This window comes from Colletotrichum karsti (assembly GCF_011947395.1).
Source record: "Colletotrichum karsti strain CkLH20 chromosome Unknown Scaffold13, whole genome shotgun sequence".
Lineage (NCBI taxonomy): Eukaryota > Fungi > Ascomycota > Sordariomycetes > Glomerellales > Glomerellaceae > Colletotrichum > Colletotrichum karsti.
This window is the reverse complement of record NW_024065913.1, coordinates 742,753-766,079: the sequence shown is the minus strand read 5'-3', so window position 1 is coordinate 766,079 and position 23,327 is coordinate 742,753. Positions and strand designations below refer to the sequence as shown.

Below are 23,327 nucleotides of genomic sequence, written 5' to 3'. Positions count from 1 at the left end.
TATATTTTGTTGTGGTTGAACGTGCTGTGCCATGGAAAGGGGCAACCGAGAGTTGTGCTGGCAGTTTTCTCCGATAAGATAAGCTCGGGCTGCCTAGAAGCCACCAAATTCCCACCACGTCACACGTCACACCTCTCCCCACGCCCAAACACCACAAACGACAAGATGGCGGACACGACACCTGAAGATGCGGCGGCCGCACGCGCGGCAGAGCAAGTACGCTTGCGCAAGGCGAAGCGAGAGGCCAAGATTCGTGCGGGTGGCACTGCCAGATTGAATAAGATCACCGGTCTCGGTGGAGGCTTCCAGAGAGGTACGATTCAGCCCTACAAACAGCGACGACACATGCATAGCTCTTCGTCCTAGCGACTTCGAAGACAGACAGGTCCTAATATGACATTCAGATGATCCAGTCCCTTCTCCAGCTCCTTCCGCGACCGAGACCGCCGTCCCTTCCGCCTCGCCAGCCCCGGCTGCACCCAAGCCTGCGAGCGCCGACCACGCGGACCCTGAAGAAATCGACATCTCGCAGCACTTCTACCAGCCCGCCTCGACCCCTAGACCTTCAGGCCCCCCGATCGATCCCAACGCTATGAGCGAGGACCAGTTGCGGCAGATGATGCTCGGCTTCGACCGCCCCGCCCCCGGCGCCGGAGGCCCACCGCCCATGAACCCCTTCGCAGCCGGCATGCCGCCTGGTGCCGAAGAGGACCCCATGATGAAGATGCTCTCGCAGATGATGGCCGGCGCAGGAGGCCCAGGAGGAATCCCAGGTTTCCCCGGCGGTCCCCAGGGCGCGGGCTTCCCGCCTGGGTTCCCGGGTATGCAGCCCGCTCAGCAGTCAGCCGACGCCTCGTCGGCGTACCTCTGGCGCATTCTCCACGCCGTCTTCGCCATCTCCCTCGGTCTCTACATCGCCCTCTCGACGACCTTCACCGGCGCCAAGCTCGAGCGTGAGCGCACGGCGCTGGCGTACAGCTACCCCACCGGCAGCGACGAGGCGGTCACGGATGTGAATAGTATGGAAAAGGGCCGCGAGGTGTTCTTCTGGATGTTTGCTACGGCTGAGGCGATTCTTCTTACCACGCGATTCTTCATCGACAGAGGCCGCGCGCCGCCGAGCGGGATCGTTTGGACGATCGTCTCGTTCTTGCCCGGTAGTGTCAAGAATTACGCTGAGACGTTGCTGCGGTATGGGCAGATTTTCGTGACGGTCAGGAGCGATATTCTCGTGTGTGTTTTCGTACTGGGAATCTGCTCATGGTTCCGTGGTTGAGAAGAGCAGGATCGGTGGTGTGATGGGAATGGGATTGAGAAAATAGCTAAGCCCAATGCTATTCATCGATTCTACTATTGAGTTCTACTAACTGGTCACCATGTCCAAGACCGATTTTTCGTTACTTCGAGCAATTCGTAACTTCAGCTTCTATCGGCATTTACGTTGACTGGGGTTGTTCACCTCCATAGATCTAAATGGTTGGCCAAACTTGCGCGGGTAGGTCGACCAGCAGCATCCCGCGCCAAGAACATAAAGAACCAGTATTCTTCAGACCAACTCGATGCGGGCACAACCTCCGTTCCTTTACACATCAGGCTCTCACACCGCACTCTGACACGATGCACCAGTCAACTAACCTCGTAGTCCCACTTCACTCCTGCGTGGGATCCACAACAGCTTGGGCATGCCCGCATCCAACCTAGGCCTCTTCTTGTTCTTCGTTTATAAGACCAACGAAAGACAGGGTCGAGTCTCAATCTACGTCCTAGAAGCCAGCGAAAAGACTAGCAAAACCCATATATAAGGCAGCCCATTCGTCGGTCATATCTCTGTGGCATCTTGGCTTCCATGCCAGGATTGCATTCCACGCCAGGCTACGTCCCAATTTCGGAGCAAATGTCACCCCAGGCGAAGGCGCCACGGCCAATATGGTCAAGGATCAACATGCAGGCATCATAACGGCCCCAACTTGCTGTGTTTTCACTCGTGCGCGGAACGAACGGTGTCCACAGGACAGTGAAGAACATGGGTTGTTATGCACGTTGGTGCAGGATAACGACGCCGCATCCGCCCAAAAGAGGGGATTAGGAGGAGGGGAATCGGGGGCAGAGACCATTTCCGAAGCGCCAGCGATATATCATTAACCGAACCGTCGGTGCTTTGCTGTCACATTTTGATCTTGTTTTCTCTTTCTTCTGCTTCAATTCCGCCCCTAAACCCCACCCCTGAAATTAACATGGCTCAGCCACAAGGAAACTACGAGGTGCAGGTTGCTGCTGATGAGAATGTGTGTCACCAATGCTACACGACTTTCTGGTTGTTTGCTGATTCGATTCTGCAATAGGATGACGCTCAGTCGGACTTGGGGGCTGTAAGTTTACTTCGCATATGCCAGTCAATATAGACGAGATACTTACCCTCAGCGACAAAGAGCATCGCTTCGTCCAGCACCAGTCTGCTTAGCTCCCTGCTAGACTATCGCCGGGAGAATGGCCGCACATACCATCGATACAAGGAGGGCAGTAAGTCGACGAAAAGAACACTGCTGCGACTGATATCTAAGAACATTCGCCCTAGAATACAACTTGCCCAACGATGAAAAAGAACTCGACAGAATGGGTAGGTCCTGATTCTCTTCGAGACAGTTTGGCAAGCTGCTTATTTCAAAACAAGACATGTATCATACATTGTGCCTCCTGACCCTGGACGACAAACTTGGTCTCGCCCCTCAATGTCAAGAAACTGCCAAAGTCGGTCGAGTCCTCGATGTGGGCACAGGTACAGGTATCTGGGCCATTCATTTCGGAGACGAGCATCCCGAGGCCGACGTCTTGGGAATCGATCTTTCTCCGGTTCAACCGGGCCAGTGAGCAGACTCCACTCTCAGTCTTGAATGCGTGCTAACACCTAGCCAGAGTACCTCCCAACGTCAAGTTTGAGGTTGACGATATCGAAGACGAGTGGACGTTCTCGCAGCCTTTCGAGTATATCCATAGTCGATACATGACTTCTGGCATAAGCGACTGGGCCAAATACTTTCGTAGATGCTACGAGTAAGAGTCCCCGTCCGAATGCATTTGCGACAAAATGAGCCCTCGGTTGCCCAACCTCATATTGAAGCAAAGATAGCTGACCTGCTGATTACACAGCAACCTCGAGCCTGGTGGCTACCTTGAAGTTCAAGAGACCGACATCTACAGCAAATCAGACGATGATAGTCTGAAGTCTGAACATGCCCTGTTCAAGTGGGCCGACCTCCTCATGGAAGCCTCAGTCAAGTTGGGGGCGGCTTGGGTCGACCCTCCCAAGCTCAAGGATATCATGATCGAGGCGGGATTCGAAGACGTATCTATGAGCACATACAAATGGCCCTCTAACACATGGTAAGTATTTGGAGCTTACTATTAGGGAACTTCTTTATGGGCGATCAAGGCTTACTGTCATAGGCCCAAGGAGAGGAAGTTCAAGGAACTCGGCATGTGGAGTCATGAGAATTTCATGGAAGGTATCGAGGGAGTGACCATGGCCCCTTTCACGCGTGCCCTGAACTGGACCCCGGAGGAGGTCTCAGTTTTCCTCATTGACGTCCGCAAGGATGGAAAGGATCGCAACATCCACGCGTACTGGCCTCAGTGAGTACCCTGCCTCGCCCGAAGTTCGTTGAGAAGTACTGGTGCTGACAGATGTCTATAGGTATGTTATTATGGGACGGAAGCCCGAGAAGAAGAAGAGTGCTCCCGCTCCGGCTTAGCCGCGATGCTTCGGGGACAGAACTTCTCCATCCCAACACTTACATTCTACTTTCCTAGCTCATTATGAATCATGTCATTTCTGAATCCTCGCAGTCGCAACTAAGAATTCCCACGTTATCGCATTGATCCGAAGTGCGATCACCAACTTCTTTTTATTCTTCGGCTTCTTGTCAAGACACCTGATCATAGTTTGCAAGCAAGCGCCTCCCTCAAAGCGAGCACAATTCGAATTGCGTATATGAGCTTTTAACATCATTATTATGGAGATCACACCATTTATTTGACTATCATGGACTGATCATACTGTATGTGTCTGCGAGAACAATGACATGGAGCTTCCCGTCTTCGACATTGTCTGCCAGGATTGCTTGCTGCTCATCCTGGTACTGTGGATACCCCGAGAGCAAGTTGCCATTTCCGCTCAAATATGCTAAGATCTTGTCAATTCATCGCATCGTACTTTCGCGGAGTCATCATACCTGGAAAAAGTCCATCTTGGGGAGAAACTTGCTGCCAACGTTGGTGCCCCAGCAAACGGGATCGAGCGCACTGGAAAGTGCCGTGAGACCTCCGCCGCGCGAGTAACGGGTAGACATGAGGTGCAGGCAGCTCCAGAGGTCACAGGCAGACTTGGAACCATCTTCTCCTTTCTCGAACTTGTCGAGAAGAGCGGCGGTGCATCCGTACCAGCCGCGTTGCTCGTCCTGGCTCACGGGCTTCTGAGCAGCTGCAACAGCTGCAAGAAGAGTGGTGATCGATGCAATAGAGACCTTCATTGTTGACTTTCTGGAACATTGTCAGCGATTATGATTGGAAATGGAGGAGGAGGAGAGAAAAGCATTACGGATTGAGGTATGATTCTTTACTAGGCTGAGACTTGTGTTGTTTGAGTTATCAATTTCAAAAAATAACGGATTTCCCTGTCATTTTATCCCCATTCTCTCTCCTCTCCTCTCCTCACAATGGGTCTGTTCCACTTGGCCATGTTCAAAGATTCATCGTTGACCGACTGCAAAACAAGATATCACAAGAAAGATGCAACGGTACCATAACACCGCAGACTGTTACACATCAAAGGGGTTGGCTGTTATGCCAAATGGGAAGAGCCGCATATTATGTCTCGTCCGACAACATACTGATGCTACACATAGGTTACAATCATCGTCACCCACAACAACGGAGATATTCGATGTTAACCATTACCCCGCAGACTATTACACATAAACGGGATTGGATGCCGTGTTACTTGCGAAGAGCCGCATAGTTGTGTCTCGTCGGCCAGCAGATCAATGCAACACATAGGTTACAATGATCGTCACTCATAACACAACGACGAAAGCTTCCGATTCCTGTAAATGTGCATGGCCTCACATCTGCCGCGGCAACGTTCTTCGTTCAATTGAGAGTCACGATACACAGCTTTCTTTGATTCACGCACATGGAAGGCATGTATTTCGCCGCATGTTGTACCATTTACGGATATAGGCGAATGCACAACGGCAATTCCACGTCGCTCTACAGTTGTCACGATTTGAGCTTCGCGGGTACGGAAGACACGTATCTCAACACATGTTGTGCCATTTTTGAGGAGGGTCGAACGCGGAGCAATGACTCGACGTTGCTCTGAGTTACTACAACTTGATCTTCACGCACTACGTGCCACAGATACTACACCAGCTCTTCAATGTTGCAATTTCGACTCCTGATTGGATCTACGTTCAGAATCTTTGCAATATCCCCCTTAACATAGCCGCCTGCCACACAAGAAAGAAGCGAGTATGTTGTGCTCAGACTTTGCTCAACCCGATGGAAAGCCGATCCCTTGCGACAAATGACTTCTAATTCGACAACGAGGGTTTCGAAACGGCTCTCGACATTTGTGCTAAGGCGGCCTGAAGGCCGCTTCGTATCAAATTACGTTACTTTCCTGGACGGGGAGTCGAGCACGACATGGGCTCACGAGCGGCAATGCGAATTGAGGCGGGGAAGGCATTATTGCTCGATCGATTGGGTGTGGTGAGCACCATCACTTTGTGAACCATCTTGTATTGCTTGAATTTCGACCGACTGACTTTGTGACTTTCAAAACCATCATGACAACAAAAGGGGCTGACAGAAGACCTTCCCAGAGTATGAATATATATAAGCAAGCGAGTCTGCCGATTCCGTGCAGTTCAGTCAGCCACATTATTCGACAATTCGTTCTTCCCTCTACTGCTTTCATTGAACCCACGGTTCAGCTCTTACGCAAAGATGCGTCTAGTTATACTGGCGCCTTCTTGGCTTCTCTTTGGTTGCTGCATAGCCAAGCAGTCAACTCCTGGTGGTCCATTCTCCTTGGGATCCTCCGGGTCAACCGTTCAGCACACTTTGGACAGCATCATACCCGCCACCGACCCCAACTCTGGCCGCGTGAAGTGCTGCCCCATCGGTACTGACTTCGACGGCAAGAGCTGTGTTGTCACGGGGCCGACCTGCCCTACAGGCACGTACCGCAAAGGCAAACACTGCCTTCACAACGCTCCTCCGGAATGCGGCAACGGTTACGAGTTCACTGACGGCCAGTGTGTCTCTCGGAAGCCGCCTGCATGTGACCAAGGCACGATGCTTGTTGGCAAACAATGTGTCCACAAGAGTCCCCCTACCTGTGCCGACGGTTTTCAGCTTCGAGGCGCCATCTGCGAGTCCCTCAAGAAGCCTCAGTGTCCTGAGGGTGATGTCGTTCATGGAGCTAGCTGTGTCACGCCCGAGGGCCCATACTGTCCTGACGGGTCCAAAGTCGAGGGCGCTTCGTGCATCTCCAAGCGAGACCCTCAGTGTCCCAAAGGAGCTCGCTATGTGACTTCGACTCGGCAGTGCATCTCGGAGAAGTCCCCTCAATGCCCTGATGGAACGACTCTTGAGTTTGGCCAATGCAATTCTTCCGAAGGACCGAAGGTACGTACATCGTTACGAAGGAGATAGGAACCTGGAAACATGTGCTGATCAACTCCTATAGTGCCAAGGCGAATTGACCTTTGATTCTGAACGCGGATCCTGCACAGTGAGCAGCAAGCCCCAATGCCCTGACGGCACAACTCTTCAGGGCCAGTCATGTGTGGAAGTGGGCGAAGCCAAGTAAGTGCTGGAATTCCGTCGCATTTTTATCCATCGCGGGGAACGCATGTAGACCAGAGAAGCTGACTGCAATCAGATGCCCCCCTGAAACCAAGATCTTCATAGACAAAGCTTCAGGGACTTCTCGCTGCTGTCCGGACGGGACGACTCTGTCGGGAGAGACTTGCAAGACCACTACAGCCACTGAGGATTGCCCAACTGGCACATCGTACAAAGACGGAGAGTGTGTCAAGTATTCCAACCCTCAACCTTCGTGTCCGAGCGGATGGTTGCTGGAGGCAGATCAGTGCGTGAAGCGACTACTTCAAGAGTGCCCCGGCAACTCATACCCAGAAGGCAACACCTGCGTATCCTCCTTGGAAGTTCCCGATTGCCCCGATGGATACCTCTACCACGATTCAAGATGCGTTCTCCGAGAGGCTCCCACATGCTCTGGTCAAACGGTCCTCGAGGGCGACAAGTGCGTCAGCGTTGCCAGTCCTACGTGCGACGGTGCGTCTGCGGAGTGGGACGGCAAACAGTGCAACCTCAACCGGAGACCCGAGTGCGCAAGAGGAGTGCTCCACGATGGCGAATGCGTCATTGGTAGCAAGCCCTCTTGCCCCGAAGGCACTGCTTTTGATGGTGTGGGTTGTTTATCCATCAAAGACGCCCCCGTCTGCCCGTCTGGTTCAGTGCTCAACCAGGAAGGGCAATGCATAACGACTGTCCAGGCCACTTGCACACCACCGGCAGTCTACCGAGATGGACGTTGCGTTCAGGGTCAACCTACATGCCAAGCTGGGTTCGTCCTCACCGATGACGGTTGCCGATCGGTAGATGGACCTGACTGTCCCGATGGCAAGACCATGATCAAGGGAACCTGCGTCTCGGTTGAGAAAGAATCATGCAAGCCCGGTTACGTTCTCAAAGCTGGGCAATGCGTATCACCGACGCCGCCCAGCTGCGGTGCCAATCAAGTCTTCAACGGCACTGGCTGTGTGGGAGTCGTGCCCGATTGTCCCGACAAGACCTATTTCGAAAACGGCCAGTGTGTCTCGAGCAACGATCCCAAGTGCGATGAGAACTTTGTATTCAACGGCAAGAACTGCGTTGCTATCAAGGAGCCAAGTTGTCCCGAAGGCAACGCATACGATGCCGACACTGGGGAGTGTTTCGAAAAAGTCCAACCAGAGTGCCAGGAGGGCGAGGTCTTCAAAGACGGACGCTGCAAGTTGGTTACTGCGGCGTGTATCGAGTACAAATTCTGTTCGACCGAGGCACATGCGCTTTTTGGGTCTGGTGGCCCAGGCAAACCAGGCGGCAAGAAGGGATCCAAGACCCCTTTGGCTTCAAAGCCTACATCCAGTGAAGGCGTCAACGCAGGAACACCAGGTGATATGCAGGCGGGCAAGGATACCACAAATCTGCCAAACACTGAGCAACCAGGAATCCCTACGTCGCCAGGCACAGGAACGGCCTATGGAAACACAGACAGACTTCCAAACCCAAATGACCAAGTACCCGATCCTGCCTCTATCGGCAAGGGCGGCTATGGCAGAGCTGAGACAGGTCCTGGAGCGCAAGGGCTCAGTCAACCTCCGGCCGGGTCCCAGTATCCTCCAGGTGGCGCCGGCCCCGGTTCCGGCGCAACCGATCTTGGACAAAACCCGAGCGGATCCCAGCATTCCCCGAGTGGTGCCGGCACCGGCCCTGGAGCAAGCGGCCCCAGAGAACCTTCCTTTGGGTCCCAGTATCCTTCAGGCAATACCGGCCCCGTGGCTGGAGCTGATGGCCTCAGACAGCCTCCGGTTGGATCCCAGTATCCCCCGGGAGGCGCTAGCGCCGGATCAGGTGGTAATTCGGCAGCTGGCGGAGCTCAAGACGGTGCTGCCCGAGGGAAGGGCGGACGATGGGTCGAGTTCGAAGAGATGCCCGATCCGAGACGAGGTCGAAAGTGGGTTGAGGACGACGATGCTGATACTCATGGAGGCATTCCATCAGGTCAAGGCAACGGTCGAGTTGGATATGCCGGGGAAGGTGGCAATCAGAATGCCGGGGGCGGTCGCTACGAATGGAGCTGGACCTCAGATGGTGGCAATGTTGATTCACGTCCTGGCGGTGATTGGCAGATTGACGCCAACATTGGGGGTATTCCAGATGGCCCGGGACGCAGATTCCCGGGTGGCAGCGGCCAGGCGCAACCGGATGGTCAACAAGTTCCAGCAGGAGGAGCCGATGAAGACTCACACCTGTCCAGGCTTCTAAAGGGCGGTGATGGATACATCAAAGGCGTCGTGGGGGACTTGCCGAACTCTGCAGAGGGCATCCAGAAGCCAGTTGGAGACGCTGCGGATGATTCTCATCTGTCAAGAATGATGAGGGGCGAAACTGGACATCTTGGAGACCCATCTGGAGGAAAGTCGAAGTTTGAGGGCGACAGCGCTGGAGCTGCGCCAGGAGGTATACCTCAGCCATCAGGAGGTGCCTCCGGTGACTCTCATCTGGACAAACTTATGAAGGGAGATCAGGGTTACATCAAAGGCTCTATAGGGGACCTCCAAGGTGGAAGATCAGGGCCAGGATCTGAAGGCGCACCAGGGCCCACTGGAGATGCCCCTGGAAACTCTCACCTCGATAGACTTATGGAAGGAGATCAAGGTTACATCAAAGGCTGCATAGGAGATCTGGGAAATTCTCAAGGTGGAAGACCAGGGGCAGGATCTGAAGGCACACCAAGACCGACTGGAGATGCATCTGGTGGCTCTCATCTTGACAAGCTCCTGAAGGGAGAAGGTGGTTACCTCAAAGATGGTTCGGGGGGTCTGGGGAACCAAGGTGGAAGGCCAGGGGCAGGATCTGAAGGCATCCAAAAGCCGACTGCAGGTGCCGCTGGTGACTCTCACTACTCGCAGATAATGAGCGGTGAAGCTGGACATTTCAGGGAGGATTCAGGCTACGCAGGAGGCGCCGGTGCTGACTCTCAGTATATGAAGATCATGAGAGGTGAAGGATTCTGAGGCGAAAAGGGGTGATGAATGAAAGGGGCGACGAGTAAAAGGGGGATGGAGGTGGCTGGGGGCGGACGATGAGGACTTGAAACCATAGCAAACTTCATGGCTGGGTGAGAGATGGGCCAAGCATGAATGCTAAATCACACTCTTTTTGCGAAATGGGATTCTGTGACTGTAAAAGCTTCAATTAAAATCCATTCGCTGCCTTAGCTCACGCTGATAGTAAGGTAAAAAGAGGGCTGCCGGCTGCTGGCAGTCCCTCACGAAGCTAGTGAGAACGAAAGGCCTTGAGTTCAAACGTAGAACAAAACAGTGAATTTCACAATACTATCTCAGTACTGAAGGACCAGACTTCTGTTGTATTCACTCGTTATTTTTTGCGACGTCAGGCCACCGCTGCGTGATGGACAGCGGCATGCAAAAAAGAAATCCACCAAAAACATACAACACCAGGTATTCGCTGGTCGTCACCGACCCAACTACTAATCCGGCCCTCATTGGCTTATCTATGGGAGAGCGGACGGGATCCCGAGTTCTCCAATGGGTATGGTCGTATGTGGCGGTTTTGCGACGTAGAGTTGCCTATATCGTGACGTTTGTTTGGGTTGAGAGAGCGCGCTTCACACGACTTCTTGTCATCTTGAACCCATGTTCTACTTCACGCAAAAAGAACATTCATTTGATTGGGTAAGCAGTTTAGTTCAATACATGATGGGTGTTTCACCCTCTGATTTCAAGGAAAGTGACTCATTCTTTGAAGCGCATTTTGACATCCGCCTCAAGCCATGAATACTCGTGGGCAGGTCTACAACACTACCGCCACGCCACCTGCGGAGTTATAGACATAATTATCTAGCCAACCTGATCGCTCTCGAACCTTGCGTTTGGCTTCGTGCGAAATCTCACTTTCATGGTTTCCGCGTGCCTGTGGAGCTCATCCGAGTCCAATGTCGGCATCTTTTTACTGTCCAAGGGGCTAACCTTGTAGAACAACAGTGGTAGAATGGAGGTCTTCCAAACCGGTATGGCTGGCTCAGTCCAACTTTGTATGACAGAAATAGTGAGCAGGATTGCTGTCGCAAAGACCAGGATGATTGGTAGCAAAATCCATTGCCAGTCGAATCTCGTGCAAACCGTCGTTCCCAGCACGGAGCCGATGACTGTCTCTTTGTAGCCCGACAAAGAGAACGTCTCGTTGCTAGTACCTGTTTTCCTAAACTGAGTGGTAATTGCCGCAGTAAGTTGCTCGATAGAAACGTTGATGGAGTCGAAAGATGCGGTCAAGTTGTTGTATAAGGGCGCAAGCCACCACTGGGTTGGACAGATGGGCACGCCTCCCGCAGAGCTGGGAAACCAGCAATAGCCCCGCAGAAGGTCGGTTGTCAGGAAATTTCGAAGTGCAAGTGAGTATGTTCCCCCAATCTTGTAGACACACGTCTCGGGGACTTCATACGTCGATTCGTTGACGTTTATGCGGGTCTTTTCCGCGTGAGGAACTTGGGAGATGTTACTGAGATCGTACTCAGCACCATCCAAGAAGCAAGGAAGCTGAAGGCCTGTATAGTTTCCGTATGTCAATACCATGCCATCATTGTTGCGGTCATCTCCTCCGTCGAGGTTAGCACGTGCCTCCACAAAGTTAAGAGTCGCAGGCTCTGATGATACAATGCGCTCGACCAGCGCTCCCCGTGTTACCCCAGCATGAAAGCTCTTCAGACAGGGATAAAGAGCACAAGACACGGCCACAACATCAACCTGGTCTTTGTATGTTGGGTCGTTTGGGGCCCGAAAGTCTCTAACGGGACGAGGACACACCACGGTACCGTTCCCTGACCGGGTGCAGGGGGCTTGGGTGAAAGATAGGATCGTTACGTTTGCGAACGCCGCTTGAGCCAGTAAACCAAACCCTATGGGAAACGACTCCTTGGCCCAGTCGAGACTCGTGGTGTTGGCAGTCAACCAAATCCGGTTGATGTAGTTCAACGACTGGGAATTCGGCAATGTGTAGTTGACGCCGGCGTAGTCAGTCCGGTTTACTTTCAACTCCTTTTCTGAGATGAAGCTGGTCGTATCGAAGCACGAACTGCACATCGCTATGGATGAATGCGTGACCCCGTTGGAGGACGATGGAAATGTACAGTTGCCGGTCTCGCAGGCAACTTGGACGTTGTTGTCACTGCTCGTTGGATTGACAAGACCGTTGATCATGGCACCCTTCATATCTATAGCAACGTCCCAGCTCCCAGCTGAGACTCGAAGCACAGAGCCTCTGCCCCCGGGAACATAATGGGATATCGGCAGTGAGGCTCTCACGCCCAATACTGCCCGCGAGCACGAAACCGTACTCACGGCCTGCTGAGTGAACGGCGCAACGGCGATGGAGGTGACGGTGATAAGCGCGGCAACGACGCTTATGAAGCTTGACCGAGCAACCCATATGACTTTGAGAGACCCAAGAACGCTGCGACTTGCGTGGTCGAAGTGTTGTAGATCGGACAACGGTCTTGTTCGATCGAAGAAGCGCCATTTCATCTGGCCGAGGATCTCCGCGACAACAAGAAGCATCGTCGCACGCATGAGAGTCGTGAGCAATGCTATGACAGTATTGATGTTGATGCTGAATGGCCATTCCTCCTCGGGTGCATCGTGGTAAATAACTGGGATGACGGTCATGGTGACTACAGAAGCCATCGCGAGTAAGAGTGCCAGAGCTTCCCATTTCCAGAATTGAAGAACCCTGGGTCGTTCGGGGGCGTTCGCACGTTTTTCTCGAAGAGTATCCCTTGCTTCCTGTCTATGAAAGTCTCCCTGGGTGGTGGCTGCCTCGATAGATTCCTCATCATTGTCGCGGGCGTCGCCATCGTTGACCGGAGCATACTGTGTCGTGCGAGTTGGCTGCATCTGTGATTGAGGATGGGTTTCGGTAGAAAACAATGGAATCTTCAGAGAGTTGTACGTATGAAATGACTGGCAGATTGTTGGCGTAATGTTCAGGCGCAGCTAAGTCAACCATAACCGGCGGTGTCCGATCTGCGACGGAAGAGGAGGGAAAATTGGATCTTTTCCTCACACTTTCAATCGTCCCATGAACCGGGTCACCTCATCTGTGTGGTGTGGAAGACCGCACAAGCGAGGTAAGACACAGCTGACGCCCGGGGCTGTCACAAGAGAGACATCGATCTGTATGCGATTGACACGCAGCCAAACATCTTCAAGCTGTCGAGGGGATCTAGGTTAATGCTGACAACTGATTGAATGCCTGTGACTTTTTGAAATCGAAATACCAAACCAGGCTTTACTTTGACCAACGCGTCTTATCCTCTGTTGATATTCCAAACCCACAATGAGAGATTCAACGTTCACATGTTGTTGTGTTCAGTGCCTCGCAATTGTTTACAGTGCCTGTAAATTCTCAGGTCTTGTTACCCAGTTCCTTGGCGACTACATGCTACTTCTTATTCCGTTTTACTGTCTTACCACCGAGGCAATGCAACCACTTCATGCCGCACAAAATCTGGTCTGACAGGTTTCTTCGAGGTTAAAATCGTAAGAGGAGTTTCCTTCTGGGGAGTTTTCAATGAAATATGAGTTGAATCTGCGGGTAGAAAGATCTTGGCGCTGTGGTTGCCACGGCAAGCTATACAGCAGCCCAACGTGTCGCTGCTGACGTTGGCCCTTCTTCTCCTTGATCATACGTGACGGTGACAGTACTGCTCTTGACAATATTTTCGTCGCCGGCATGATCTGTTCCGCTATTACGGCTTGACGATGCAGTCGCAGATCGCTTGTCTGGATGGACAATGCTCTCTTCGCTGCCATCCTTATCACGTATGGTCAATCCGTATGTATCAACCTTCTTTCGTGGCTTACTTCGGAGCTCGATCGGGTCCGGATGCTGTTGAGCACTCTGCTTGCTGTAGTCCTCGTACTGACGGCCGCTAGACTTCTTGTCAGTGCTCCATATCGTGCGTCCTTTGAACATCTCGAGGAGAGGTTGGAGGATCGGGATGCAGGCAGCTATGATGATGAGGTTGCCCTCGATTCTGTGAGAGACTACGGTTAGTAAGATGATAAATTGATGGACTTTAAATCCCTAAGTCACTTACGACGTCCAGTAGAATGGGTCACAGAGATCATCTTGAATTGTGGTCAGTTTGAAGTCGCTGAAAAATCTCGCCTGATGACCACTTACAGCTAACATCTTGGCTTGACAGAGTAGGTACACCAGTTGATTTAACAATTCCAACACAACCAGACCTAACATATCGTGTTAGTATGAACGTCTTTCTAATTCAAAGGACGTGGACTTACACGACGCCCATGCCGAGAGCGCAAGTCAGCGCCATCTTCTTCTTCGCATGCATCTGCAGTTTCCAAAGAACTACAGCTGGGTACACTGCTAAGTAGAAGTCGAGGAACGCGGAAAATGCTGTGTTTCACAACTCTTTAGCTATCTTTACTCGGTACTGTTGATGGAGCCGGAGTACTGAACTTACAACTTGCCCAGAAGGCCAACCCCTCCAATACCTCCGGGTGTAAGCAATTGTGCGGCATTGAAAGAGTCCACAGAGCTCTAGGGGGTGTGCATTGCAATAGCAATGTCAGTACCATGGCCGTCAGTGACAAACAGCAAATCGTGCCCATGGTCCACAAGATCAAGAGGTGAGTCTTTCCGGGCGCCAGTAAACGAGAAAGGAGGGCAATGACAGCTAGCTTCGGGAAGCCGAGCGTCTCGATTCCTGGTACGTATGCTGCTATCATCCATTTGATGGTGTTTTGCTTTTGTTCCAAGTCAAGCTCGGTGAAGTGCTGGCCATTGCCCCAGCGGACCGAGATTGTGACCAAGACATTCGACAAGATGGCGCAGACATGGTTTGATGTTAGTTGGACCCTTGTGGAAGTCGGTTCTCAAAAGTTTTTGAATTAACTCACTGAGGAGAGAATGATCCAATAATCATCGCTGAATAGCTTCTGATGGACTGCGGCCCGGACGAAAAGCCTGGCTCCCACGAAAAGGAGTCCGAGAGCTGTGAAGGCCCAGCAGACCGCAATTATCATTGGTCCTTTGTCATCAGTCATCATGAAGAATCATCAAGGAGACTGGCAGAGAATGCTGACGAAGGACTTGGGACGAACTCGAGAAAACAAACAAACACAAATACAAGGAGCCACACGGAAGGAGGTGTTGAACCGTTATAGGACCAGTTCTTTCGTCGTCTTCCAAGCCGCAGATTCTCCCCGAAGGAACTTCGGCGGGCATGGTACTAGACCTGGAGATTGTGACCGGTCCTGTCCGCCCAGCTTGGCCTTCAGTTGGTGCTAAATTGACCCCTGCATGCATGATGGAGTTGAACTTGCGGTGCCATGGAACTGGGAAGATGGCTAGACAGGAACCCGTCAACTGGATGCAGATCTGCATTGAAGCCCCCGGGCGATGCAGGAACGTCGGGAAAGGTTTTGAAAGCAAGAGAACTGGACCCTGGCGTTGGGGCCTGCTCTTCAACGCATTGTGTTAGCTCTTAGCAATACCTTTCAGATCACCATCTAGGATCTGATATGAGGTTCTTACGCCCAGAGGCGCAACGAATACACAACGAGAAACTCTTGTCGTGTATGATGAGTTCGTCAGTTCTTTGCCCGGTTATGATTTCGTTGACCAGATCTATTGCCTCTCAGCCGTGATAGCCCTAACGTGCTTTGGAGCAAGCAACGAGTGTGAGACTCTATCCATGTATGAGCCGACGGGATCTTTTGAATGAGGCCGGATATAAGGTGACATTCAGACTCATGATCAGATTATGCAGTACCTAGTTGCCCGAACAGCCAACAAACTCAGGATCAGAGCCCCAGCTTCACCACCATGTAAATCCACCTTGAGCCCCATCTTCAACGTACGTGAAAGGATTGGAACCCTGGCACCAACACGTTTCCAGGGACTCACGAACCCAGCACCAACAACAGTTCTTTAACAGCGCCCACAACGGCAACCAATGCCCAATCACTTTTGCTCACGGCGATATACTCCGGAGAGAGTTTTGCCCCATAACACACGTTTCCCTTGCTCGTTTGAACAAGGCTCTGTAAGTCCGGATTGTCCGCGCTCATTGAACTAACTGCTTTCTGGGTTTGGACCACTATATGGACGGATACTACTCGACAACACGCAATGCCCACAATCCGAAGTGGCGCCATTCACAACCTGTAAGCTATCTGTCATTCTTCAATTGAGAGCTAACCCATACAGTCGTATCCGATGTTGCCTGAAGCAGGGTCGCGAACAGGGACGTGATGTGGCCTGTGAGAGTTCGAGGCCTCATCTCATACTCCCACATCGGCAACCTCAACCGTCCGTCTGATGTACACCCAATCAAGGCTTGGCATTGACTTTTGACGGATGCCGCGGAAAGATCGTCACTGCCTTTCACGAAGTAAGTGCCTGCCCTATTCGAAGCATATATATCGATTCCCCAGAACCTTTTGCGAACGTCGCTCCGGGCCGTTTCTGTCCTTTCTGATTTCCTGAGTATTCCACACCTGCCACACATTTCTGACGTCAAAATTGAACTCGTGACTTCTCAAACATGGCTCAACCACTTGACCTCTCCATCGCCACTCGACCCGGCAACTCGGGTGCTGTACCTGGCTTGGTCGAAGACATCAACGCCCTGTCTAGCAGTTTACGGGAGGGCGATGAAGAAACCCGTCACAAGTTGATTTCCAAGACCCGCAACCTTCTTCAATCTCTTCAAACCCCACGAGAGCAGATGGTGCAGCACACGTGGGCCGACGTAAGTTACTCTTGATCACCGTCAACTCTCCAAACCAACTGACCCTGTTGCAGCCTGGACTGGATGCGGCCCTGATCACCGGCGTTGACACCGGGCTTTGGAAGCTGATGGTCAAAAACGGCGCGGAAAAGCCGCAGAAAGTCGAAGACCTTGCCGCACCTCTTGGGATGGACCCCGTACTTCTGGGTGCGTGGTATTCGTTCCTCATGCTTGAAGGAAATGAGAACAAGAACTTACGATATGACCAGGCCGGCTGCTGCGTCACGTGTGCGCAATGGGGCATCTTGAGGAGGTTGGTCATGATGAGTACAAGCTCACGAGCTTTACAAAGTCGATGAGCCTCGATGTCATCGGCGATGGTTATCTTGCTCTGTAAGTACGCTGAGGCTAAGAGGCCACCATATTGCCTCGCGATTTGGCTGACTGTTTTTCGAATTGAAGACTCGGTGGAATCGGCCGGAGCCACATTGAGTTCTACAAGTTCCTTCGCGAGACCAACTGGCGGAATCCGGTTGATGCCGCTCACACGTCCATGCATGCGTCCTATAACACGGACCAGCCGAACTGCTTCGAGTATCTCAGGACCATTGGTTTGGGGCCGCAGACAAATCATCACAGTAAGTGGAAGTGTCCAAGGCAGTATCCGGCGACTAACACCAGCTTTCTTCCGTAGTGGGCGGTTACAGACAAGGCCGCGTGCCCTGGATGCACCCCTCGCTATACCCCGTCGAAAAGACCCTGTTCCCTGATGCAGATACATCGGCGGATGCGCCGCTCGTAGTTGACGTTGCCGGTGGTCTCGGCCACGACATCGACGAGTTCAAGAAGACGTACCCGAACCACCCAGGCGTAAGTCCCCCCTACCCCCCCTCAAAACGCCGGCTTCTGTTAACAGCGACCCAGAAACTCGTCTTGCAGGATCTTCCCGTCGTCATAAGCGACGTCAAAAACATTGACCCTTCAATCGAACTGATGAGCCACGACTTCCTCACGCCCCAGCCCGCAAGCTGCAGAGGCGCCAAGGCCTACTTCATGCATTCCATCATGCACGACTGGCCCGACGACGTGTGCCGTAACATCCTGGGCCATATCGCGGACGCGATGAAGCCCGGGTACAGCAAGCTGCTGATCTTCGAGGTCGTGATCCCCCAGACGGGAGCGTACTGGGAGGCGACGGCCGGCGACATCTTGATGATGACGCAGCTCTCGGCCGTGGAGCGAACCGAAAGCCACTGGCACGAGCTGATCGAGAAGAGCGGGCTGAAGCTGAAGATTGTTAAGTTCTGGAAGTGCGGACAGTCGGATGTCGAGAACCTCATTGAGTGCGAGCTGGTTGAATAAGCACGTCTTGATTTAGGGTTTGGATGGCTGTCACATATCAAAAAGTTGGTTGTGTTTAAAAACTTACAGTAATAGTCTTTAAGGCAACTTCTATCGTGGATTCAAAAACTTGTGATGATGAGATCCGGGGATCTTCGGGGGTGATCATCCGACGCCGTCCCGGCTCGGCATCCGGATCCGAGTCCGGGTGCGGGGTGGAGCCGCACCGATACCGGCGGAAGCGGCGGAAGCGACCCGCCGTGCTCTGGCCTCGAATCCTAAATCCAGACCTCACAGACGGTGGTGCGATGCAGCTGTTGCCGAATGCATTTTCAGGACTCGGAAACTTATTTTCCAGGCATGAGGCCAAAGCCTCCTTTCCAACACTGTCCCGATCGTAAGCCAGTTCCCAACGGCTTATCTATGGGAGAGCCAACAGCATGCTTGGCGCATGTGGGAAGAAATATGTCAAGGGGTGGCCGAGCAGCTAGCAATATTGACGCCTCAGAAAATCCTCACAAATCAACTAAAGTCCTACCAAATTCGAATCTCATGGTCCTTATTACTATTTGGGGCGGACTTAATCACACCCATCCCTGGGAAAGTTAACTCACGTCACAATAACATAAGACTGGATATTGAATTGTACGGGACGACGACAACGAAAATAACGACGACAAGAATGATGGCGACAATGGTAAAGACGACAATAATAGTGATGACAATGACAACGTCGACAATGACAACAAAAATGGCAACAGCTTCTGTTACGTTTCCAAACCGAGGCTCAGCACAACTGCGTAATCGCGATCCTCGCATTCGCACCTCCAAATTCCCCCCTCCTACTATCGCGACAAAACCCGACCATCGCCCTCGGACTTCCGCACCGCGCCTTGGACGTGGCTGTGTGCCAGCACTTCATGCACGAAAACCTCGTTCTCGCAAATTCTCCCCCAGCAAACACCAATAGACTCATCATTCGCTTCTGCTTCTTCAGCACCTTTCAACAATTTTCCAGACTCAGCCACACACAGCTTGCATAGAACCTTGCATAGAACCGTTTGATGGCTGAAAAGCCTCAAAACTCAGCCGAAGCCCACCCCGACCCTCACAGCCCATGAGTGCAGCCAGCCAGCCATGCGTCATCCCTTGCGGTGAACGGAATCCCAAATCAGGAAATGCCACACAACTCGAAAAAAATACCTGTACCCAGCCCAGCGCCTCCCAGCGCCTCCCTCAAATCAGTCACTCGGTGTCGTCGACCCGAATAATCCTCGTCCAAAGGAGAGAGAAAAACCACCCGATCTCCCCCGAAGAAACATATCTCGCCGGTCCCTCCGCCGCACTAAACCAAACCCAACCCCGGTTTTTGATCTTGGGAAAAAGGGAAACGACCCTCGTCGCGTTCCTTGACCGACGGGCACTAACCAGTTAGTTAGTCTACGAAAAGAAAACGAGGGAATGGCCCAAATGGCGAACGAGAAACGCCCATCTGACTACCTTAGATCAGCTAGCTTCCTAGCCCTTCCCACCCAGACACCACCCGTCGTTGAACCGGGCTAAACCAGAAAAGCCACACCCCCTCTACGTGCCTCTTCCACTCAACCGTAGGGCGAGGAGGCTTTCGAAGTCAGGTCATTCAAAATAGACGGACCCGTTCATCGCTGGCCTGGATTTCCCTTATCTCCAACCATCGCAAATATTCCCCGTCACCGCCCATCGCTCAGATCTCTTCACCCCGCGATATGGAATCGCCGCCATCGAACGGGCGCTGTCCCGTTTACCCCGCCATCGCCATATTCGCCTCCCCACCCGCCATCCAATACACGATGAACTCCCTTGGGATGAGTGCGCAATAGGAGAACATCGCACTGCCCGGTGGAAGCATGCGGAAGTCATCTCCGGCTTAATATCGCAGAGCTGCAGGCACGGGGCGGGTGAAACATTATTACCCTCGCCAAGCGTAGTCGTTTGGGTAAGGTTGGGGAAATCGGAGTGAGTGAGGTCGCGCATACGTGATCGACATCGAAAAAAAAGAGGAACCTGCGGGGTGCATCCGCACCACGCGAGCGCGGCTTTCACATGTCAGAAAACACAGGCTGGCCGACTCCGAGGACCCAAGCCTGGGCATAGTCAACCCTTGCAGCCTCCGTGCGAGTCACTCCCCAGGGAGCAAAAAGTTGAGATGGCAGATCAACTCAACAGAATCAGAAGGGGTGAAGCATCTCACTGAGATGCAAACGTCAGGTTGCGGTAATAAATATTTGGATTTGACAAAAGTTTAGGGGAATAATATGGCGGAGGGTATCTAATACAATAGCCTTCCCGGGTTAACAAATAATAAATCTGGTCAAAATCTGAGTTAACAGTCATCATCAACTCCCGTCTGCGGCCCGTGTTCTGGGCGGCATCCTCTCGTAAGTCGCTATCGTAATCATCCAGCTGGTCTTGCGTTCGCGGGCCACCTGTCGCCCGTCGCCTAGCGCTGTTCTCCCCATTCTTCACATGGCGCCTTCGATGCACGAAATCAATGTCCTAAAAATCCTGCTTGCCTTTGAACCAGGGATATGTACCATATAGGACAATGTCGACGAAAGTGAGCATCACCTTCCTTCGAAGGCGTTCAGTTGAGCCTTCAGCTCCTCGTTGCCCTTGAGCATGTCTTCCAGCCACTCGGCTGCCATAGTGAGCATCGTGCTCTTGCTGAAGCCACCGCCTTTCAGGCCTGGAACGAGGTCGCATAGGTCGTCAAATCCTTCCTTAATCAACGTACGCCTCTTCTGCTCACTCCGAATGTGGTTCTCTCGCTTCTGTGCATCCGTCAAGTTTTCACGGGGCGGTTTGGCCCCGGTACCTGATTTGCGTCTGCGGCTGGCGCTCCCGTTTTCTGCTGGTGGGGTTGCGGAAGGTTCCGTCTTGGTCTTGCGTTTCCTTGCCGCCTTCGTCGACGGTCCACTCTCCTCGTCTTCCTCATCAAGATCCTCCTTCGCATTTCTGCTCTTTCTTCTTTTGCGAGGTGGAGCGTCTGCGTCATCCTCCTTCTTCAGAATCTCGGAAGACTTCCGGCTGTGTCCCTTGCCCAAGGCGTGCTCGCCGTTCGGACTTGGCGGTCGTGTGTTGTTCGTGCTCTGACTTGGCTCGAGGCATTCCATATACCTCAATTGGTCCTTGGCTAGGGACTCGTATGTCTCTTTCGGATCGGGTTTAAAGGCGTTCGTATGGTTAAATCGTTCGTCAGTGCCCCACTGGACGTCTATAGGGGCCTGGCTTGTTCGTTGAGCAGAGACTCTTTCGCCGGGCGCGGGGCCGAAGAACATGTCTGAGAAGGTAGCTTCATCCTCCACAAAGTTTGCCTGGGCAACGTTGCCACGCTCGGAACGCTTGAAATCCTCCATGAGCTGATGTCGAAGGTGCCCAATCGGGGGCCCTAGAGAATGTGTCATTTCTCTATTGCTGAATAACGCGCTGGAGCCACTGTTGTTCGATCGTGATGCCGAGCCATTCTGCAGGAGTGTGGCAGCTTGCAGGACATCCGCGGAATGATGTTGCTCCAGGTTGTGGTGCGATTGCTGTTGCTGTTGCTGTTGTTGTGACTGCTGCTGGTGCTGGTGCTGCTGAGGTGGTGGAGGTGGTGGAGGCATGAGGTTTGAGCCCATGGACAGCATGTCTGGAAAGTCTAGGTGGGCATTGGCATGCCCTGGGGATGGCAAGGGCTGTGCTGGGGATTGACCGAAAGAAGTTGCCGTCCCCATGAACTGTGGCGGCAAGTCCAACCACGCATCACTGAAGTTGAGGCCTTCTCCAAAAGATGTGCTGCTATAGTGGTCTGCGGACATGTCCTCGAAGAAGGAACTGAGAAATTTCGTCTCATTGTCGCTGAGTAGAGGATCGCCGGGCGGAAGATCGGGAGGGTCGAAACGGAAATCATTTTCGGAGTCACGGTTTGGGGCAACGGCATCTAAGAGCGCAAGTGTCAGCATGCGGGACTGATGATACGGGCAAGGACGGGAGAAATGGGTTCTTACAGCCGAAGGGCAAACTGGGGTCTGACGGCTGCGTCGAACCCATCCTGGGATGTTGTATAGCGAGCATGGGTGCGTCTTCTGGTAACTAGACGAAAGTCGTCGAAGGCGTGGGTTCTGGTAGGGAGAAGCGGTCGGCGAAGAGGGCTCTCAGCGTATGAGAGAATGAATGCGGACGACTCGGCGGTGGACATGCGCATTCCTCTGGGGTTGTCGATATACTAGAGGCACATGGCAGCGGAACGTGTTTCGATGAAAGGGCAGCGCGTGTGCTGTATAGACGAAAAGTGTCGCCAGGCAGGCTGGAAGAGGACGTGCGGTAGTAGTTGAGTATCGGCCGGTGGTTCGTCTGTCTTGTGATTTGGCGGGGTGGCGGCGTGTTGTTGCGGCAGCAGTGAGAGTAGTCGGAACAGGTTGATAGGAGTCTTGAGAGGTTGGTGGATATGTTTGCCGTCTTTAGAGGCGCGCCGTGGCAGAGCAGGAACAGGCCAGAGTCAAGCTGGTCGGGATACGTAGAGACGGAGGTGGGGTGGTGGCTGCGCTTAGGCGCCGCACCGAGTTTCTGGATTTCTAGTGCTTTGCCAGGAAGGCGTGTTTGCGTTTGCCTCTTCTCGCTCGTCTGAAGAGCGGGGGAGTGGAGGGGTGAAAAGGAAGGATGGACGTGTTGAGAGAAGGAGAAGAAGGGCGTGCGAGAGCGAGAGCAGGCGAAGACCGTGTAAGGTAGGGAAGGTGAGGTGAGGTGAAGCGAAGCAGAGCTGCGAGGCGTGAAGTAGAGACGTCCAGTACTATGGTAGTAGCAGTAGGAGGTGCGGATATGTAGTGATGCTACGTCTCGACTGAGCTCATAGATGAACAAGTCCAAGGTCTACCCCGTACGGCGGACGTTAATGCGGCCCATGCAGGGCTAAGAATATGAAGACCCTTGAGACGTGGTGAGGTGCTGGAGCAGAGCGTCGCCTGTGGTGTCTGGCGCGAGGGTGAGCCTGAGCCTGAGCCTGAGCCTGAGCTGTAGTGTGACGGACCACGAGACGACGGGGGTACGTGTGTTTGTTGAAGATCGGATGTGAGCCCGAGGTTCACTTGGGGCACTGCATTCTCTGACGAACGTGGACGAGCTGATGCCGGTGCGGGTGTGGAACGGTGCGGGTGTGGAATCTGATTCTGAAGCTGATGTCGATGCCGGTGCTGCTTGGTTGTCGCCGTCGCAGCTGCTCACCCGTCGGGTTCTTTCGCGTTCTGCGTTATTGCATGCCCTAGCCTGCAGGTGCAGTAGCAATTGAGAGGGTGTCTACCTCTCGAACGGCCTCGAGATAATCGAGTCGACGGGCAAATATGGA

General features: G+C 52.9%; 8 protein-coding genes across 8 annotated transcripts; 4 read left to right on the top strand and 4 right to left on the bottom strand.

The window, feature by feature from the left end:
- Nucleotides 1-165: 165 nt before the first annotated feature.
- On the top strand, nucleotides 166-1,276 carry CkaCkLH20_04893 (uncharacterized protein; the record flags this gene model as incomplete). Its single annotated transcript, XM_038887612.1, has 2 exons — nucleotides 166-313; nucleotides 405-1,276. 2 exons carry the CDS (start codon nucleotides 166-168, stop codon nucleotides 1,274-1,276), a joined length of 1,020 nt encoding a protein of 339 aa, XP_038747219.1.
- A 958-nt stretch (nucleotides 1,277-2,234) lies between these two features.
- Nucleotides 2,235-3,749, top strand: CkaCkLH20_04892 (methyltransferase domain-containing protein; the record flags this gene model as incomplete). The annotated part of the gene is made up of 9 exons (XM_038887611.1): nucleotides 2,235-2,285; nucleotides 2,343-2,369; nucleotides 2,430-2,520; nucleotides 2,576-2,617; nucleotides 2,672-2,864; nucleotides 2,914-3,051; nucleotides 3,148-3,381; nucleotides 3,445-3,630; nucleotides 3,692-3,749. 9 exons carry the CDS (start codon nucleotides 2,235-2,237, stop codon nucleotides 3,747-3,749), a joined length of 1,020 nt encoding a protein of 339 aa, XP_038747218.1.
- Nucleotides 3,750-4,037: 288 nt separating this feature from the next.
- CkaCkLH20_04891 (uncharacterized protein) lies at nucleotides 4,038-4,526 on the bottom strand (the record flags this gene model as incomplete). Its single annotated transcript, XM_038887610.1, has 2 exons — nucleotides 4,038-4,136; nucleotides 4,230-4,526. 2 exons carry the CDS (start codon nucleotides 4,524-4,526, stop codon nucleotides 4,038-4,040), a joined length of 396 nt encoding a protein of 131 aa, XP_038747217.1.
- A 1,477-nt stretch (nucleotides 4,527-6,003) lies between these two features.
- On the top strand, nucleotides 6,004-9,866 carry CkaCkLH20_04890 (cell wall cysteine-rich protein; the record flags this gene model as incomplete). The annotated part of the gene is made up of 3 exons (XM_038887609.1): nucleotides 6,004-6,687; nucleotides 6,749-6,867; nucleotides 6,944-9,866. The coding sequence occupies 3 exons, from the start codon at nucleotides 6,004-6,006 to the stop codon at nucleotides 9,864-9,866; spliced, it is 3,726 nt and encodes a 1,241-aa protein (XP_038747216.1).
- Nucleotides 9,867-10,712: 846 nt separating this feature from the next.
- On the bottom strand, nucleotides 10,713-12,761 carry CkaCkLH20_04889 (uncharacterized protein; the record flags this gene model as incomplete). Its single annotated transcript, XM_038887608.1, has 1 exon — nucleotides 10,713-12,761. One exon carries the CDS (start codon nucleotides 12,759-12,761, stop codon nucleotides 10,713-10,715), a length of 2,049 nt encoding a protein of 682 aa, XP_038747215.1.
- A 736-nt stretch (nucleotides 12,762-13,497) lies between these two features.
- Nucleotides 13,498-14,705, bottom strand: CkaCkLH20_04888 (uncharacterized protein; the record flags this gene model as incomplete). The annotated part of the gene is made up of 5 exons (XM_038887607.1): nucleotides 13,498-13,903; nucleotides 13,967-13,997; nucleotides 14,053-14,117; nucleotides 14,172-14,289; nucleotides 14,357-14,705. The coding sequence occupies 5 exons, from the start codon at nucleotides 14,703-14,705 to the stop codon at nucleotides 13,498-13,500; spliced, it is 969 nt and encodes a 322-aa protein (XP_038747214.1).
- A 1,736-nt stretch (nucleotides 14,706-16,441) lies between these two features.
- On the top strand, nucleotides 16,442-17,989 carry CkaCkLH20_04887 (uncharacterized protein; the record flags this gene model as incomplete). Its single annotated transcript, XM_038887606.1, has 6 exons — nucleotides 16,442-16,648; nucleotides 16,702-16,834; nucleotides 16,897-17,020; nucleotides 17,090-17,265; nucleotides 17,322-17,497; nucleotides 17,552-17,989. The coding sequence occupies 6 exons, from the start codon at nucleotides 16,442-16,444 to the stop codon at nucleotides 17,987-17,989; spliced, it is 1,254 nt and encodes a 417-aa protein (XP_038747213.1).
- Nucleotides 17,990-20,571: 2,582 nt separating this feature from the next.
- CkaCkLH20_04886 (hlh transcription) lies at nucleotides 20,572-22,060 on the bottom strand (the record flags this gene model as incomplete). Its single annotated transcript, XM_038887605.1, has 2 exons — nucleotides 20,572-21,926; nucleotides 21,994-22,060. The coding sequence occupies 2 exons, from the start codon at nucleotides 22,058-22,060 to the stop codon at nucleotides 20,572-20,574; spliced, it is 1,422 nt and encodes a 473-aa protein (XP_038747212.1).
- Between the last annotated feature and the right edge of the window lie 1,267 nt (nucleotides 22,061-23,327).